The sequence below is a fragment of the Aethalodelphis obliquidens genome, unplaced genomic scaffold, assembly GCF_003676395.1.
Source record: "Aethalodelphis obliquidens isolate GAN/ISIS:26980383/991018 unplaced genomic scaffold, ASM367639v1 scaffold1, whole genome shotgun sequence".
NCBI lineage: Eukaryota > Metazoa > Chordata > Mammalia > Artiodactyla > Delphinidae > Aethalodelphis > Aethalodelphis obliquidens.
Genome location: NW_020837945.1, coordinates 47,533,008 through 47,551,004, shown reverse-complemented (window position 1 = coordinate 47,551,004; position 17,997 = coordinate 47,533,008). Strand labels below are relative to the sequence as shown.

At 43.1% G+C, this 17,997-nt stretch overlaps 2 protein-coding genes across 4 annotated transcripts in view; both read right to left on the bottom strand.

Annotated features, from left to right (window-relative positions):
* The window catches only part of LOC113618910 (cell cycle control protein 50C-like), a 28,929-nt gene extending 14,601 nt beyond the window's left edge, over positions 1 to 14,328 (bottom strand). The window contains exons 1-5 of the mRNA XM_027103273.1: positions 13,161 to 14,328; positions 12,623 to 12,763; positions 11,420 to 11,618; positions 7,614 to 7,724; positions 236 to 337 (exon numbers count right to left, since the gene is read on the bottom strand). Coding sequence (XP_026959074.1) covers positions 236 to 337; positions 7,614 to 7,724; positions 11,420 to 11,611 — 405 coding nt within the window. The 5' untranslated portion in view covers positions 11,612 to 11,618; positions 12,623 to 12,763; positions 13,161 to 14,328. The remainder of the gene's footprint in view (positions 1 to 235; positions 338 to 7,613; positions 7,725 to 11,419; positions 11,619 to 12,622; positions 12,764 to 13,160) is intronic.
* A 110-nt stretch (positions 14,329 to 14,438) lies between these two features.
* The window catches only part of CMSS1 (cms1 ribosomal small subunit homolog), a 381,549-nt gene continuing 377,990 nt past the window's right edge, over positions 14,439 to 17,997 (bottom strand). For 2 of the 3 annotated variants that reach the window (XM_027103285.1, XM_027103304.1), the window contains 2 exons: positions 17,138 to 17,226; positions 14,449 to 14,744 (listed from right to left, as the gene is read on the bottom strand). In XM_027103285.1, coding sequence (XP_026959086.1) covers positions 14,661 to 14,744; positions 17,138 to 17,226 — 173 coding nt within the window. In that variant the 3' untranslated portion in view covers positions 14,449 to 14,660. Of the gene's footprint in view, positions 14,745 to 17,137; positions 17,227 to 17,997 lie in introns of all 3 variants that reach the window. The other variant, XM_027103295.1, reaches the window with a different exon arrangement.

Sequence of the window (17,997 nt, the reverse complement as noted above, 5' to 3'; positions counted from 1 at the left end):
GCATGAAAGGCTAAACATCTAATTGGACAAGATTCACATTCCTGCTCTGAAGAGGGAAAGCAGCAGTTATCCTGAATACTCAGCCCCTTCAGTTCATGCAAGAATGAAATGAGCATTTCTGTCTTGTAAAAACTTAGCTTTTGAGTTTATTTTCCTTACTGTCTTTTAGACTGAAAGATCCATCTGGCTTAAAAAAAAAAAAAAGAGTATTATACCAAGTTAAATAAAGCCTTACCTTTACATCTGTACCCACCAGTTGGCTATTACTTCTGGATAGAATATATCGATAGAGGTTCTGATAGAAGCCATACAATTTGTAGTACATATAAACATTACCCTGTAGAGGAGAACAGCAAGATGTAAGAAAAGAGAAAAATAAACTGAAATATTAATAAACACGGACAGGAGTTTTAAAATATAAGAAGTAGTACCAAAAAATATTGATGTGAACTGAAAATTTCTTTATATCAGATAGAAACCCAAGAAATTATTTTTAAAAATCAGTATTGGAAAATACTGGTCTATACAAAATTATTAAAATGACTACATAACTTATTTTTAATGTCTTTGTAAGGGCTACCACATTCCTGCCTTGAAAAAATTTTATAACTAGCCTTTGTATTCTCAATATATAAAATTTGATTTCACAAATATTTCCCAGCAATACTAGGAAAGATCCGTTGCCTAGGGGTTGTGGTAAGCATCAAACTCACATGGTCTCAAAGCAAATCCATGAAACACAATTTAAAATTGGAGCCACTGAGCATGTTTAGGCGCATGTTCACAATTGCCCATGTGAAAGACACAAGCCTAGCTCCTTGGTGTCCAGCTCCGGTGTTGTCTTTTTATCACTAGGATCTAGCACAGTACTGTGGCATATTATACTTGGTTAAGAAATGGTGAACCATTTGTTATGGACAAAAAGATGGAATAGTTCACTGATCTAGAAGAAAGGTGGTTTTCACCTTAGCAATAAGTAGCCTTGTGGCCGTGAGAGATGGGCGTTTTCATGGATTTTGCCGAATGAGGCTGCCCAATCACAGGCTACCATTGTGCTTCTACATTCATGGTGAAATACCATTCCCTAGAACTTCTCCTTTTTTTTTTTTTTTTTAATTTGTATTTATTTATTTTTGTCTGCATTGGGTCTTCATTATTGCGTGAGGGCTTTTCTCTAGTTGCGGCGAGCGGGGGCTACTCTTCGTTGTGGTGCTGCAGCCTTCTCATTGCGGTGGCTTCTCTTGTTGCGGAGCACAGGCTCTAGGAGTGTGGGCTTCAGTAGTTGTGGCATGTGGGCTCAGTAGTTGTGGTTCACGGGCTCTAGAGCACAGGCTCAGTAGTTGTGGCACACGGGCTTAGTTGCTCCGTGGCTTGTGGGATCTTCCCAGACCATGGCTCAAACCTGTGTCCCCTGCATTGGCAGGCGGATTCTTAACCACTGCGCCACCAGGAAAGCCCCTTAGAACTTCTTCAAGTGGGCTTGATATAGATTTTACTAACAGCACATATGATGCAAATGTAAATGTCCAAGGTAGCTATTTATAATTAATATTCTACCTACCTCCAAAATAATGAAGGTATGCATCTAAAAATATGAAGGCCTAAATTTTATTAAGTGCCTCCCATATGTCAGGTGCTATGTTCAGTGCTAGAAATACAAAAGTATTACTTTACAGTTCCCTGAGTCAACTGATTCTTTTATGCTATGCAAATTTGGCCTCGCCCTAAGGACCTTTAAGAGGATGAGTATGGAAGATGGGAGCTGGTACCCAGGTTAGGCTGAAAATAAAGGTCATGGTAAGTGTGACCAGTTACAGAAAACAACAAAGGCTGAAGAGCTTAGTCCCTGGTAAAAGAAAAGCCTCTGGAACACTGAGAAAGGGAGAAGCTGGGCCCTAAGAGGCGGGCTGCAACATCGTAAACAGAGAGCACGGATGTGAAGGTGAACAAGCCAGGCATAGCAGGAATGACAGATTATATTTCCTCACCAAAGGAACCTCTACTGATGACCCATAACTACAGAAAATATGAAATCCATGGAATGGAACTTACCATACATTTTCTTGGAAGCTAAAAAGAGCATTCTACTTACCCAAAGGTATATACTCATATAATCATGACAAAATAAATAGAGAACACTCACATGCTGGGGACAGAAGTGTTTTAATAAACTGTTTTCAATAATTCTTTGTCCAAGATTTTACAAGGCCTCCAAGATCATCATCTTTTGATTAGTCCTAGAGGCACAATGCACTTTATAGTGTTTCTTTTCTTCCATGGTACTTGGTGCAGGATTCCTAGTTTAAGGCAGAGAGCCTTGCGTGGGTCTGTCATCTAGCGTGTGTAATGTGTGTGAACTTGTGGGCAGAAGGCTCTGTGCTTGCCCTGAGTAGTTTGGTTAGATTTTTATGAGAAAGCCTTTGCCTCAAAGGAATGGTTAGCAGCTGGTAACACTTATTTGCCTTTAGGATTTCAAAGGACACAGACAGATGGGAACTTGAAGCCCTTTAAGGTTTTATCTTTTGGATTTTTTTTTCTTCAAAATTTTAAGCACCCTGTGCCTCCCAAGAAGGAACCAATCCTGCTGACACCTTGATTTCAGACTTCTGATTTCTAGAATTGTAAGAAAATAAATATCTAGTGTTTAAAGAAAAAAGAAAAAGCAACACTAACTTTTACTTTTGGGGGGCAGCATGGTGAGTTGAGGAAGGCAAGAAAGTACACAATTGTAGAGAACTAGAATTTTGACCTTTAACAAAAGAGCACAGATATAAAACTTCCCTCATGGGACTTTATATAGATATCACTTACAACTCAAGTACTACTCAGTAATTTTCTCATAATTTACATCAGACTTACAAAAATGATTAGAGATACAGATGTATTCAGAATATTACTGATGCCAACATGCTTTCATCTGGGATCAAGGGGGAAATAGGAAAGGGACACATAAAACCAAAGCTTCCTAGAGCATAAAGAAATATAATTTATCACTTTATCTTTTTTTCCATTCATTTAAAATTTCGGCAAACATTGTCTAAGCATCTACCATGTAAAATATACTGTGCTATGCCCCTGTGAAGGAAGCAAAGATTCTTATGTTCATTCAATAAACATTAATTGGGCAACTACAGGGTGTCAGGCATAGTTATAGGTGCTTGGGATACAATAGTGAGAGACAGACAATAAACAATACATATAAAAACTGTTCATTTATATAGTAAGTTGGAAGGTGATAAGTACTATGGAAAAAATGGAAATTACAGTAAGGTAATAAGAATCAGGAGTGCAGGTGTGAGGTGAGCAGACAGAATGAAGTATGAAATAGGATGGCTACTGTAGGCCTGAGTAGGTGATGGCTGAGCCAAACCGGACCTGAAGGCAGCAGGGGAGTTAGCCGAGTGGATGTCAGGTACAGAGAAGAAGCGAATGCCTGACTTGTCCGAGGAATGAGGGGGCCGGTGTGGTCAGAGAGGGGGTGGGGAAGAGAATGGAGAGAGGAAGTTAGGAGGAAGTAAGAATCCAGATCACATAGGCCTTGTAAGGACTTAGGCTTTTTCACTGAGTAGAAAGAGAAGCCATTGCAGGGATTTTTGAACAAAGGAATAACATGATATGACTTATACTTTAAAACGTTCACTCTGGCTGCTCTATTGAGACATGGATACAACAGGGAGACCTGATAGGAGGCTACTGTAGAAACCCAGGTGAGAGGTGAGGGTGGCATGGAGCTGGGTAGTAGCAGCAGAGGTGGGCAGAGGTGAGCAGACTCTGGATATATTTTGAATGTAGAACCAATAGGATGGATTGGATGCAAGGTGTGAAAGAACGAAAGGAGTCAAGAATGACCCCTGGGCTTTTAGCCTGAGCACCAGAAGGACAGAGTTCTTTTCAACTGACATCGTCTGCGGGTGGAATAGGGTTTTTCTGGGGATGGGCGTAGAGTAAGTAAGGGGAAGAAGTGGATATTAGTTCGGTTTTAGAAACATTAAGCTGAGATAGAAAACAGAGAATTGGTAATCGATAGCATTTAAACCTAGGAGGTAGATGATATTTCCAAGGAGGTGAGTGCATACAGAGTGGAGATGAAGACTGAAGGCCGTGACTAAAGCCCTGCAGATCTCCACGTACAGAGTTTGGAGAGGGCTTCCCTGGTGGCGCAGTGGTTGGGAGTCTGCCTGCAGATGTGGGGGACGCGGGTTCTTGCCCCGGTCTGGGAAGATCCCACATGCCGCGGAGCAGCTGGGCCTGTGAACCATGGCCACTGAGCCTGTGCATCTGGAGCCTGTGCTCCACAACGGGAGAGGCCGCGACAGTGAGAGGCCAGTGTACCGCAAAAAAAAAAAAGAAAGAAAAATAGTTTGGAGAAAATAGGAGGAACAGCAAAGGAACCAAAGAAGGGCAGTCAGGGGACTTCCCAAGTGGCGCAGTGCTTAAGAATCTGCCTGCCAGTGCAGGGCACATGGGTTTGAGCCCTGGTGCGGGAAGATCCCACATGCCACGGAGCAACTAAGCCCATGCTCCACAACTACTGAGCCTGTGCTCTAGAGCCCACGAGCCACAACTACTGAGCCCACATGCCACAACTACTGAAGCCCACACGCCTAGAGCCCATGCTCTGCAACGAGAAGCCCCCACTCGCCACAGCTAAAGAAAGCCCGTGAGCAGCAACGAAGACCCAACGCAGCCAAAAATAAATAAATTAATTAAAAAAAAAAAAGAAGGGCAGCCAGAGGGCAAGGAGGAAAACCAAGAGAGTAAGGTCTCCTGGAAGCCAAGAGAAGAAAGCATGTCAAGGAGGAGGGAGTGATTGCCTGTGTCCAGTGTGTGACAAGGCACTGAGGACGGAGCACTGGATTTATCCACAAGGAAGTCATTGGTAACCTCGCAATTTCACTGAGTGTTAGGGCCATGGGTGGGTCTTTGAGAATGAGAAGAGAGGAATTGGAAATACCCAAGAGTGATGACTCCCCTGAGGAGTTTCCCTGCTAATGCGAGGAAAGAAATAGGCAGATAGCGGGCAGGGAAATTTGGGAGAACAGAAGAGTGCTTTGTTTTTGTTTTTTAAAAGATAGGTCAAATAATATGTTTGTGTGCTGATGGGAATGATCCAGTAGAGAGAAAATTTGATGATATAGAGAGATGACAACTGCTGAGTTAAGTCCTTATAAAGGCAAGAAAGGCTAGCATCTATCACACAAGTGGAAAGGTGAGCCTTCAGATGAGAGCATGGGTGGTTCACCTGTGGTAACACGTGGGAAGGTTGAATATGTAGTGCAGATACGTCTGGACGTGTATTTGTGTGGTGTGGCATGTAAAGCATGGTCCCTTTCCTCAGGGAGCTTCCTGTGAATAGAGGAAATGAGTCTACAGGATATTATATGGGCGATTGTAAGTCCATAAGAAGAGTTAAAACAGCACTCTCAGGATACAAATGTGGGCAAATTCTTGCGGGAGACATGAGCGAAAAGGAGGCTCAAGGAAGTGTTTGGATATTAGTGGCTTAAAACAAGTGAGATCTTACAGGTGGGAGTGAGAGGGGAGACTTTCTAGGCAAAAGAACAGCAGGAACATAAAGAGTTGCATCATGGAAAAGCAAGTTGGGCAGTTTGGCAGGAGTACAAGGTCTCCTGCAAAGATAAAGATGAAAAGGTGGCTGGGCCTCAGGTGTTGAAAAGTAATCTGAAAGAGGGCACATTTTGGGGGACAGGGTGTGGTCTACTGATTTGGCAAATAACAGTTGGCTAAAAGTAGGAGAAGCCAAAGGCTAGATGTGCAGTTAAGGTTGCTGTGATGCTAGATCAGGAGGGACTGAACTGGGGTGATGCCAAGAAAATGGAGTGAGAAAGTGGTTGGGAGAGACAGGGATTGCAGAACAGTAATCATACATCAGAGGTCTGGATGAGAAAGGAGTGGGCAGGGTAAAGTCAAGGAGGAAAATTTTGAGTCTCGGTGATGGGATCTTTCCCAGAAAGGGAAGTAAGGAGGGTTTTTCAGGAGATGACGATGAGTCTGGTATGGGGAGGAAGCAAGGCCTTGAGGATGGGATGGTCAGTGACAAGCTCAAGAGAAGGCCTGCCTGCACGTGAAACATCACATGCAGAGTCATCTATGCAGGGGAAGGAGGGGAGACGGATCAGGTTAGGGAGGAGGTGCTGTGGGAGAGGTGCGGAGTCCAGAGGACAGGACAGGACCTTTGAAAAGTTTCAGGAAATACATTTTCTTTTTTTATAAATTTATTTATTTGGCTGCATTGTGACTTTGTTGCTTGCATGGGCTTTCTCTAGTTGTGGCGAGCGGGGGCTACTCTTCGTTGTGGTGCGTGGGTGTCTCATTGCCGTGGCTTCTCTTGTTGTGGAGCACGGGATCTAGGCTCAAGGGCTTCAGTAGTTGTGGCTCGCGGGCTCTACAGCACAGGCTCAGTAGTTGTGGCACATGGGCTTAGTTGCTCCGTGGCATGTGGGATCTTCCCAGACCAGGGATTGAACCTGTGTCCCCTGCATTGGCAGGCGGATTCTTAACCACTGCGCCACCAGGGAAGTCTCGAAATACATTTTCATTTGATCAAGTCTTTGCTACCTAGTAAGACTGTGGTGGCCCTGAAAAGGTGCCTCTTGATCTCCTACTGCAGGGAGCGTAATCGAGGGGTGGGCGCGGCTGCTGTGCTCTGAGGTCATCCTATGTTTGCACCAAGGCCATGCTTCCCATTGCTGCTCCCAGACAATGGCTGAGCAACAGGGATACTGAGGTAAGGACTCTCTGTTGGGGTTGCTGAAACTTTCTTAAGAATACTCTGCAGTCTAAGACCTTTCTTCCCTCCTCCCCATCTCTCTACCCTCCTCTCCCTCTGTCCCTCCTTCCTTCCTACTCTGCTTCCCTCTCCTTCCCAGGGGTCAGAGCTGTGCTGTGGTCTGACAGCTCTCCCAGCCTCCTCCAGCTTCCTCCATATTTTCCCTCGCAGGCAGTTCCCCCAGTAAATCTCTGGCATGTCTAATCCTGTCTTGGCATCTGCTTCTCAGAGGACCTGGACTAACACGAGACTTTAATCAGCCCCAAAGCAGGGATGTCTCTTAATATTTCTTTGGCATTTCTCACAGTGCCTGACAGCCAGGCTGAGTCGCCTTAGGGATTAGGCAACTGCATGTGTAGAATGACTAGGAGGGGAGGACACAAGGAGTGTCCCAGGTATGTGACCTTTGACACTAACTCACTGTGTGACCTTGGCCAAGTCACTTAACCTCTCAACCCATTAATCTCACTGTAAAATGAGTGGTTAGATTCAGTAATTTCTATGGTCCCCTCCTGTGTTGACATTTGGCATAGAACCTGTTTGACTGATGTTAAGAATTGTTACAAAGCTGGGTGGGTAAAGCATCCAGAAATTTAGACATAAGGAGAAGAATGAAATTCCAAAGAAAAAAAAGGGGGTGGGGGCAGAGAGTCGAACATGAACTCAATACTTTATAAGATCCCCGCCCCCCATTCCCACCCTGCGTTATTTCTTGTATTTTCAGTTTTGGAAAGCATTTGGTGGAGATCATGAATTTACTGCCACATGTTAAATAGGAGGAGAGCAGCGTATAGCCAATTGAAGGCTCTTGAATCTCACTTACCTTCATTGTCTCTGGAAGGACAAAGGGAATAGAACAGTTGCATTCTTTGTCAAAATTAGCAGCATTTTCCCGCAGTTTTGCACAATTTGCACATTTTTCTGTGTAATTAATCTGTCAGGCAGGGAAAATAATAATTATTAATTAAAAAGGGATGTGAGTACATATCTTAAAATTAAAGTCCTGAGTCCATCAAAGTCTCCAAGCTTTCTAGGTCAAGGGCGTGCTATCTGGGACATGAACCAAGGTCAGCTCTGCGGATGTGTGGGACGAGTGGGTCTCCTTACAGCCTTTCATTTTGGGACCCAGCTGCATTTTGCCACTTACTTGGAGTTCAGGGTTTCTACTACATATTTATGTAACCTGCTGTGATGAAGCCTTATGCCTCCATCATAAAAAGTTACCACTAGGAAAATATTAGTCAGTGACTCATGAGAACTGGGACTGCAGCCTGAGTCTAATCAGCGTTATGGGAAAGTCACTTCACTGTTTTTCCATTTTATTGTATGGAAAATATTTATACTAGTGAATTATTCTACATGGTATCTAGAGGAAGTTTTTAAAAATGACCAAACATAGAAAAAAAAATGTTTCCAAAATGTAGAGTTATCGATGTATGTGAAGCAATTGTTTTTAAAATGTTGTTATATTGTTTTTTAAAGTTAAGTTCTGTGCAAAATGGTATAAGTGGACTCTTTAAAAAAGGGTAGTGGGTCCCAAATGGGCAAATCCTGTGAGCTCTGGCTCAAGGACTCAGTTATGTGAAGATGGAGCTGGAAGGAGAGTGGGGAAGGGGGGCTCAGAGAGAGGCCACGAGGCTGTGCATTTCCCTTCCGCTCCAGGAAACACTCATCTCAGGCTCCCAGCGGTTGTTGTGAGGTCCTGCTGGTCGCTGCTGCTTTTTCCTCACTGTGTTGACGAGTCATTAGAAAAGTCTGGGAATGGGAAAGGAACAGGGAAGCAAGGGACTGGCTTTCTCTTCAGTAAATTGCCAATGGGATTTTAGATTCTTTGGGAGAGAAGAGCAACAAGAAAGAAAGAAGGAAGTTTCAATGCTTGCAAAGCCACTGGGTGTTTGGAAGTCAAAGAGGTAAAGTGTGGATACTACATTAAAGATTAGCCAAAAGGCTACTTAATTGTACTTAGATGCTTATATTTACTTAAATCATTCTTTAAGTATGCAGCAAGACTTGAACTGTTTTTTTAAAAAATACTGATGCCTTTTCTGTTAGTGGCACTGCATTCTAATTTTTTAAAAGCATTGAAGAACAGGGCTGTACCTAATTGAGACCTACCAATAGCACACTGAACTGTGACTGAGGAAACGGGTGCTAGTTCAGCCAGTCTCTGATCCTGAGTTCCAGGGCCCACATTTTGTTCATCAGCATCATTTTGGCTAGCAATTAATTGATTTGTGAGGTCATTTTAGTAGTATACACACCAATCCATGGACTCTTGAGAGAGTTCTATCAATGCCGAATTAGAAAAAAATGTCTTTCATGATCAATAATTTTTGAGTAGATGATATCCAAGGTGCTTTCTAGCTCTAAACATGTTATGAGGGAAACATGCCTTTGATCTACTGTCTACTTTTGCTGCTCAAACCTATAGCTCTAAAATGACAGCAAAGATCATAGTCTGGTCCTCACAGAATTTTGGAAAGGCAGGAATTATCATTCTTGCTTAAAGTAAACTGCAAAAAGGGCACATTCTCGGTGTGCCCCAGGGCTAAGTGAGAAGAGGAAAGCCAGCTCCGAGCTCTTCTACTAGGTGTGTGTTGACCACACTGGCCTGGGATACATCTTATACATCCTGATACATCCTGGAACTCAGGATCAGAGACTGGCTGAACGAGCACCCGTTTCCTCAGTCACAGTTCAGTGTGCTATTGACAGGTCTCAATTAGGTACAGCCCTGTTCTTCAATGCTTTTAAAAAATTAGAATGCAGTGTCACTAACAGAAAAGGCATCAGTATTTTTTAAAATAACCGTTCAAGTCTTGCTGCACACTTAAAGAATGATTTAAGTAAATATAAGCATGTAAGTACATTCACCTTACCACCCATTACAACAAAACACTTCCATTGCAAAAGAGGATCGGTCTCTATGGGTGGTTTCTGATTTTCCTGTATAAAAGCAAAGTGTTAGAAACGGTCCTCTCTGAAGTGGCTTAAAAGAAAAGTCAATTGGAAAATCCCCTTAACATCATGATAAAATCATTCTGTTGAAAGCTGTTTGCAGAGTGGCCTTGGCCAACCATGGAGTGAGGTTCTCCTCACATCGCTAAGGTGACATCATTCAGCAATTGCTGTCTCTTAATGGAGGCTGCACTTCAAAGAGGGTGGGGATGGGTGTCCAGAAGGGAGGGAGCTGGAAGGACATGGGAAGGGGAGGAGAAGAACCAGAAAGAAACGGGTTGGTGAAGGAGAAAATAGAACAGTAAACAGGATGAACTTTATGGAAATGAATATCAACCTTGTAAGCCAATTACTTTGCTATCGCCTTCAACAAGGCAAGTTTACTTCCCTCCAGCCATTTTTGCCTTTTTCACTTGGTGGGGCCTGGTGGTTTACATTACCACCCTGGAGGACTCAAGAGGACTTAGGGGCACCTGCCAGGAGCTGGGGGGTGGGGTACAGAAAATTTCAGTGGAAAGGCAAGAGAGCAGTGTGTGTTGGTAGGAGGAGAGGGACCTAAAATGCAATTTTCTTCTTTGAAGTCCTCGCTATTTGCCATAATCCATTCTTTGAGTAAGTGTGTGCCTGTTATGCACTGGCGACGTGCAAGGAAGGGGTTGTGGATATGGCAAACAAGCCAGCCGTGGCTGAGCTCTCTGTTCTTAGCACACACTACCTTACTTACTCTATCGTTAGGTCGTTGAGGATGGAGTTCAACTCTTACACACCTTACTCATCTACACACCCAGAAGGACTCTGAGCACCTTCAGACACTCATGAACGTTAAATCAGGGTTGACAGACTTGGCCTTCATGGTAATTTTGCCACTCGTCTATGCGGGGAGAGGGAATACATGAGCTTTCCATGGCTGCCTTCAGAGTGGAGGTCATACGGTCTGGGATGTCGCATAACCTGCTGAGCTGATTTGCATGAAACATGTACTTAATTTATTAGACCAAATGTGGGCATGGCCTCAGACCAGATCTGCGCTCCCCTCCCCAGACCAGCTACTGGGCTTCTCATCCTCCAACAGCTTGTTGTCAAATCGGCAAAAGGCTTGTAACTGAGGGGTTCACTGCTCGACTTCCACTTTTCTCACTCTGAGTAGAACTTGGTTTATTTTGCTAAGTATCCTTCAGAGGCCAGAAAGATTTGTGTTCTTGCCTTTCCCGGATTAAAGCGATGATCTCAGACGGAATTTATTTGCAAAGGGAAAGACACAATGCTTGAAAGTGGGGCAAAATTAAGACCTATATCTTTGGCTCTTCGCTCTTTTTATCGATATGATTCACGGGTCCCTGGCAGTCATTTGGTCTTGCCTCTCCTCCCGCCTCTACCAGTCACTTGCTCGGTACTCTGCCAGCATAAAAAGCTCCTGACTTTGCCAGGCCCCTGTAAACAAAGGTGGCTGAACTGACCAGTGTGAGAGTAATTGTCCTCAAGAGGGAAAAGGGATGAACAAAGCCACCACATAGAGGCTCTTTCACCATCTGCACCTGCCAGCTTTAAAAGGGATGCTCCAGTCTCATCTGCTTCCCTGTTGGGGGGCTGGGTTCTCAAACTGACCACTCTTTATAGTCCGAAAGCTGAAAATTCTTAGAAATTGCATCCAAAAAGTGAGATGGGACACACCTCTACTTCCTTGATGGTCTTTGCAGACAACAGAAGGATGACGCCCACTCCAAGGCAGAACACGCCTGTGGCAAAAAAGCCGGAGAGGATTTTGTTGGCTGAGAGCTGTAGCCGGTAGGCGGGCAACTGCTGCTGCTTCACGGCACTGTTGTCTGGCAATCTGGACTGGCAGTCCTGGGATTTCCTCTTCATTGTGGTTCTGCGGGTGACCCAGATATACTTTTGAGACATTTATAACATTACTGCTCAGAGTAATACCACATAATGGTAATATTGAGAATTACGTGAATCTTCCTTTGCACTCGCAAAGTCTTTCTGCTTTCTGGAATTATTTCTTAACCAGACCCGATTTCCACAGCTCCCTTCAATCAGCCATTGTTGGGTATGTTTTACGTAGGCTCAAAAAACTTGTTGTGCTAACTGCCATGCCTAGGAGGAAGAGTCTCCAGCAGGTCTGTATAAACCAACATCTGGCAACATTGGGAAGCAGTTACAACGGGCTATTTCTGGGACGTGGTGGCTAATTCAGGGCAACCCTTCCTGAAAGGGCGAAAATGGATTTATCCTTAAGAACTTGCCCAAATCCTTCAAGATTAATACAAATAATAGAAGTGAGTGCTGTCAGCTTTTCCCAAATGTGGCTGTCCCTTAACGTGAATATAAACTAAGTTGGGAAAATGCTCTCAGATTACAGCTAACTTTGCTCTTTGTGATAATGAGGAAGGGAGAAGCAAACAGGGATTGCAGAACACAGATGACTAATCTCAGTAGTTTCCAAATTTTTCATCCATAAGAAAGGCTCTGGCAGAAAGCGTGGATGAAAAACATCTCCTCCTAACCTTTCCTCAAGCACGCGCTTTGAAGTAGCCCAAATGATGCAAGAGAAAGGAAGAGCAAAATAGATAATCACTTAAATGTTCAATATTCCAATATGGTATTATTGGGTTTTTTTTTTTCACTTATTAGAAATCCACTAACATCATTTTCATTACGCTATTAATAATTACTTCCTCTTCAAGATGCATTTAAGATGTAGAATTAGGATTTAAAAAGAATTAGGTAGCATGTGAGTTTCTAATTTTCTTTTTTCTATTAACATTCGGCAGAGAAGCCATATGTTGGACTATTTTTGTATTAAAGAAGACAATAACTTTGGCAAATCTACCTAGTTTAAAAGAATACAAAACAAATGCAATTACTTACACTGGGAGGTTTCCAATTCAGAGTCAAAGCTTTCCCTTGCAAAACTGGAAAAAAAGCAGAACACCCTTGGGGACTTTTCAGCAAGCCATTTGAATCTGGCTTGGAGGTGGTGACGAGTATGGCTGTTGGTATCAGACAGATCTGTGTGAGAAGACGGCAGTGAACACTCGGAGTTCATATCTACTATTTGTTTTATTAAATAAGCATGGTCAAGAACTTGAGTTTAAAAGGCAGTAACAGCCTGTGAGATTAGATTATGTGTGCAGAGTTGGCCTACAAAATATTGGGTATGTTTGCAATCTAGGTGCTTGTTCCAACTTTGGGTGTGATTATAGTACATATGTAACACCTACCAGAAGGGTCATTACAGTAACAAATCAAGAACAGTATTTCTTAGGCTTTTTATAAAACAACAGAACCAACCTAACCAAAATCCCAAACTAAAAGGTGCTTCACAGGAGTATATTAGAGTTTTCTGGAGAAACAGAACCAATAGATCTAAATGTATATATAGATCTATCATAAAGAATTGGCTCACGTGATTACGGAGGAGGCTGGCAAGTCCAAAATCTGCAGAGCTGATGTTCCTCCAGTTTGAGTTTGAAGGCCAAAAGCTGCCATAGAACCAGGAAGAGCCGATGTCACAGTTTGAAGGTCATCAGGCAGGATGAGCCGATGTTTCAGTTGGAAGGCAGAATTCTCTCTTAGTTGGGGGAGGGTCAGCCCCCAAAGGGCTAAGTTTAGCTATAGCTTGAATGAATTCTCATGCTGTGGTGGCTTTCTTTCTTTTTCCTGTAACTTGTTGAGCTTGAGCCAGAGTCCTGCAGGATGGAACGTGTTCCCTTATCCTTTGAATCCCCGTGTGTGGCTTCTAGCCCACAGAGGTGCACAAATAGCAAGTCGCTGGTGTGTGGAAGCATGTGATTTGCCAGAGTGTGATGTGCTACACTGCTGGACTCCTTTAACATTTCACACTATTTGAATGTGGAACTTCATATACCAGTAGTGGCAACTGTTTGCTTTATTATCTCCTTTGTTATATATGCCCGACTCCCCAGATAGATAACCATGGTGTCCCGAAGTGAATACAGGAGATCTGGGTTTGACTTCTTCTTCTGCTACTTAAAGTAGTGTGTGTCCTTTCTGAGATTCAGTTTAATCATCTGTAAAATATAAAGACGTTTCCTCCAGAACTATTTTAATGATTAACTGTGACAGACTATATATATTCTTCTTAGGAAACTTATATGCAATGTGGGATCCTTCACTGGATCCTGGAATAGAAAAAGGACATCAGTGGTAAAACTGGTATAATCCAAATAAAGTCTGTAGTTTAGTTAATTGTATTGTACCCATGTTGATTTCTTAGTTTTGATAACTGTACTATAGTTATACAAGATCTTAACATTGGGGGATGCTAGGGGAAGGGAATATGGAAATTCTTTATACTATTTTTGCAACTTTTCTGTAAGTGTGAAATTATCTCAAAACAAAGAATTAAATAAATGAATAAGACAGTTGTAGTTACACCGTTGTCTTTTATTTGTTTACAAAGTGCCACATATCCTTGCAGCTCTTTCCACCAGTAGTACCACTGCCACCCTTCACACTGGGACTAGGCATCACAGTTTCAAATCTGTTCCACACATACCATCTCATGAAATCCTCAGCAATCCTGCAAGATAGTATTCCCATTTCACAGTTGATGAAACAGGCTCAGAGAGGGAAGGGGCTTGCCTGAGGCTGCCCAGATGCTCTTTCCCTTGCTTGTACAGTCACATCAGAAGCCAGTTGGTGAAAGAAAAACTCAGTCTGCTTAACAAAAATCACACACAAGCCAGTGATACTTTATTATACAAGGGAGTTGGCAAAGGACACATTCATTTTGTAAAAGAATCCCCACCTAAGATTCCCAGTGATTCATCTGGTGATACAATCAATTTAATAAAACAATAGCTGATATTTACCAACTGCTTGCAATGGGCCAGAGCCATGCAAATCCCACCACGAAAACAGGAATTTTCATTAGGACCCAGACTTAGAAAAGGCCCAGCTTCAAAGATTCTGACTTGCATAGGCTGAGGACTCCCATTTCCAGAATTTCAAAAACCTCCTTTCTTATCTAAGTGAGAGAAAAGAAAAAAAAGTTTAAGATCAAGAAAAGATGGTCTTGGTGAATAAATTCAACCAGTCTGGAGTCCCTGGTATTTATGCAGCTGTTATGGCCAGAATCAGGAAGAGCAAAACCTGCATTTTATTCAGAGTTGAAATATTTACGTAAGTAAAGGAAGCGGTACTATATAAGACATCAATTTCATTAAGATGTCCTTTTGTTTGTACAACATTCAACATAAAATCTCACAGAAAAATCTTTTTCAAGATATTCAAAGTGTGCCTATAGACTATACACAATATTTTAATGCAGGATAACTGTTAATAATGACATCATCACAATAAAAATAAGTATGGGTTAAAATGTTTTTCTTGAATACTATTTCTCCCTCATTATTATAATTAGAAAACTAGTGATGGTTGTTTACTCAGGTTTAACATTATAACTGAAATAATCAAATATGACCTCATGTGCCTGACATCAAGTTGGTTAAACTAGTTTTAAAAAAACAGTCAGGGGGGCTTCCCTGGTGGTGCAGTGGTTAAGAATCTGCCTGCTGATGCAGGGACATGGGTTCGAGCCCTGGTCCGGGAAGATCCCACATGTTGTGGAGCAACTGGGCCCATGTGCCACAACTACTGAGCCTGCACTCTAGAGCCCGCGAGCCACAACTACTGAGCACTTGTGCCACAACTACTTTAGCCCGTGCGCCTAGAGCCTGTGCTCCACAAGAGAAGTCACCGCAATGAGAAGCCCACGCACCGCAACGAAGAGTAGCCCCTGCTCGCCGCAACTAGAGAAAGCCCGCAGGCAGCAACGAAGACCCAACGCAGCCAAAAATAAATAAATTTATTAAAAAAAAACAACAACAACAGTTCAGGAGACTGTGTGTGTGTGTGTGTGTGTGTGTGTGTGTGTGTGTGTGTATGTGTGTGTGCAGGGAAGTGAGAAAATGGTTTTTAGCTTAACTCGCCAGTCAATTATAATCAGGTTTGGTCATTCTGAGGATATAGTTTTATACAGTAAATTAATTCATTCAACATGTTTGGAGGAATGATTGCAAGCTTCTTTGATAGTTACTGCCGTGATTTATTTCTGGCTGGTGACTGGCAGCCATGTTTATTACTGCACAACCCTATTCTCTCCAATAGCTACTTCTAAGCATCAGGCTAGATTGAAAGATTAGTCAGATGATAACATGGTAGGTGGCAAATCAATTTTTCTTTCTTTGTTTTTTAAATTTAAATTTAATTTTTTTTGCGGTACGCGGGCCTCTCACTGTTGTGGCCTCTCCCGTTGCGGAGCACAGGCTCCGGACGCGCAGGCTCAGCGGCCATGGCTCACGGGCCTAGCTGCTCCGCGGCATGTGGGATCTTCCCGGACCGGGGCATGAACCCGTGTCCCCTGCATCAGCAGGCGGACTCTCAACCACTGCGCCACCAGGGAAGCCCTTTAATTATTTTTTAAAATCTATTTTTGGCTGTGCTGGGTCTTTGTTGCTGCATGTGGGCTTTCTCCAGTTGCGGCCAGCGGGGGTACTCTTCGTTGTGGTGCACAGGCTTCTCACTGCTGTGGCTTCTCTTGTTGTGGAGAATGGGCTCTAGGTGCGCGGGCTTCCATAGTTGCAGCATGCGAGCTCAGTAGTTGCAGCACGCGGGCCCTAGAGTGCGTGGGCTTCAGTAGTTGTGGTGCACGGGCTTAGTTGCTCCGCGGCATGTGAGATCTTCCCAGACCAGGGCTCGAACCCGTGTCCCCTGCACTGGCAGGCAGATTCTCAACCACTGTGCCACCAGGGAAGTCCCTCAATTTTTCACATTATGATGATAATGGATTACTTTCATAAATATATAATGAGCTAATGCTGTTCCTATTCAGTATTCAATCGGTTTTAATCCATTGAGACATCAAAAAAATTTCCCCACTCCCCAAAACCAAAATAGCCCTCTAATTTAAGTAAGTGGGTTTTTGGGTACGTGGAGATGAAGGCAATGAGGCAAGTTTGTGCTCCCCCACCTCCAAGTACATATTTATAAGGATGAAAAGGCAAAGACGATTGTGTCTCTAAAACAAGGCACAGGGAAATACACCAAGTCCTCTAGATCTTCCTGTTTCTCAAAGATGCGGTATAGATGTGGTCCCCAGTGGGGCAGAGGCCACTGGTCATTTAATGAAGAAAAAAAGCTGATTCCTATAAAACACATGGAAAGGATACAGTTATGTGTATGGGGTGAGACGGTCTCTATAATTGTTAAAAGAGTTAAAAGAGTTAAAAGAAATAATTTCAAAGGCCAGAGTGTGCTGGTTCCCCATGTCAAAGACTTTACTGCTGTGTTTGAACTCAAGTTCAGATTGAAAAAAAAGAAAGATTAAAGGCAATTGCTGGATTGCTAGTTATATGGTACCTCGGGAATGTCCATCATCCTTCTCAACTTCTGATCTCTCCAATTCCAGTCAAAAACCAGAAACTTTAAGGGGTTCAAATTAAGGCCACCTGAAAGAGACAGGGAGAGAGTTGCTACATTAAAGAACTTATGACATAAGCTTATTAAAATGATTTTTTATTCCTCTGGTTGCTTTTTTGCCTCATTTGCTCTTTTTTCCCCCAGTAACTAATCTCTGCACGTTAAGTGCTGTCCCTGTCTGATGGAAAACAAATGCAGCACTCAGAGACTTACTCTCCTTACAATCTTATCACTGATTCTCAGCGAAGCAGGGAAGCTGCTCTTGCTAAGCTCGTGAAATGCTCAAGTTCTGGCAAAGAATCAATCCCAAGCCTCCATTTCAAGAAGCCCCAGAGGGTAAAGTGTCATTCCCGACAGGGATTTGATAAGACGTATCCTTGCAATTTGGGATAGTGACCCTTCAGAGGAGTTGAGTCCAACAGAGTCTGCGTGACTCTGAAGAGGTGAGTCGGCAGAAGGATGTGGACAGGGTTGGGAGGTTAATTTCAGGCAAAAAGGAAAGTTAAGATGAATGGGCTCTATTCAAAGCCTGCTATCCTTTGAGGAGACTGGTAAACCACTTAAGGACTCATTCCTGCTGTCTTCCTGTGTATCTAGAGACAATTATGGAGTGTGGGGCTGGAGGGGACCTCAGGGGTTGTCTGTTCCTCAGAGGTCTCAGAGTTGGGCAGTTAGTTTTTCCCATTCTACACGTTCTGCCCACTGCCCCAAGCTATCACACCTGGAAACATAATGAAGCCTTCTTTTATCCTTCAGCACTTCCCCTCAATATTGGCTATTTCAATAATTTCCCCTCTGCC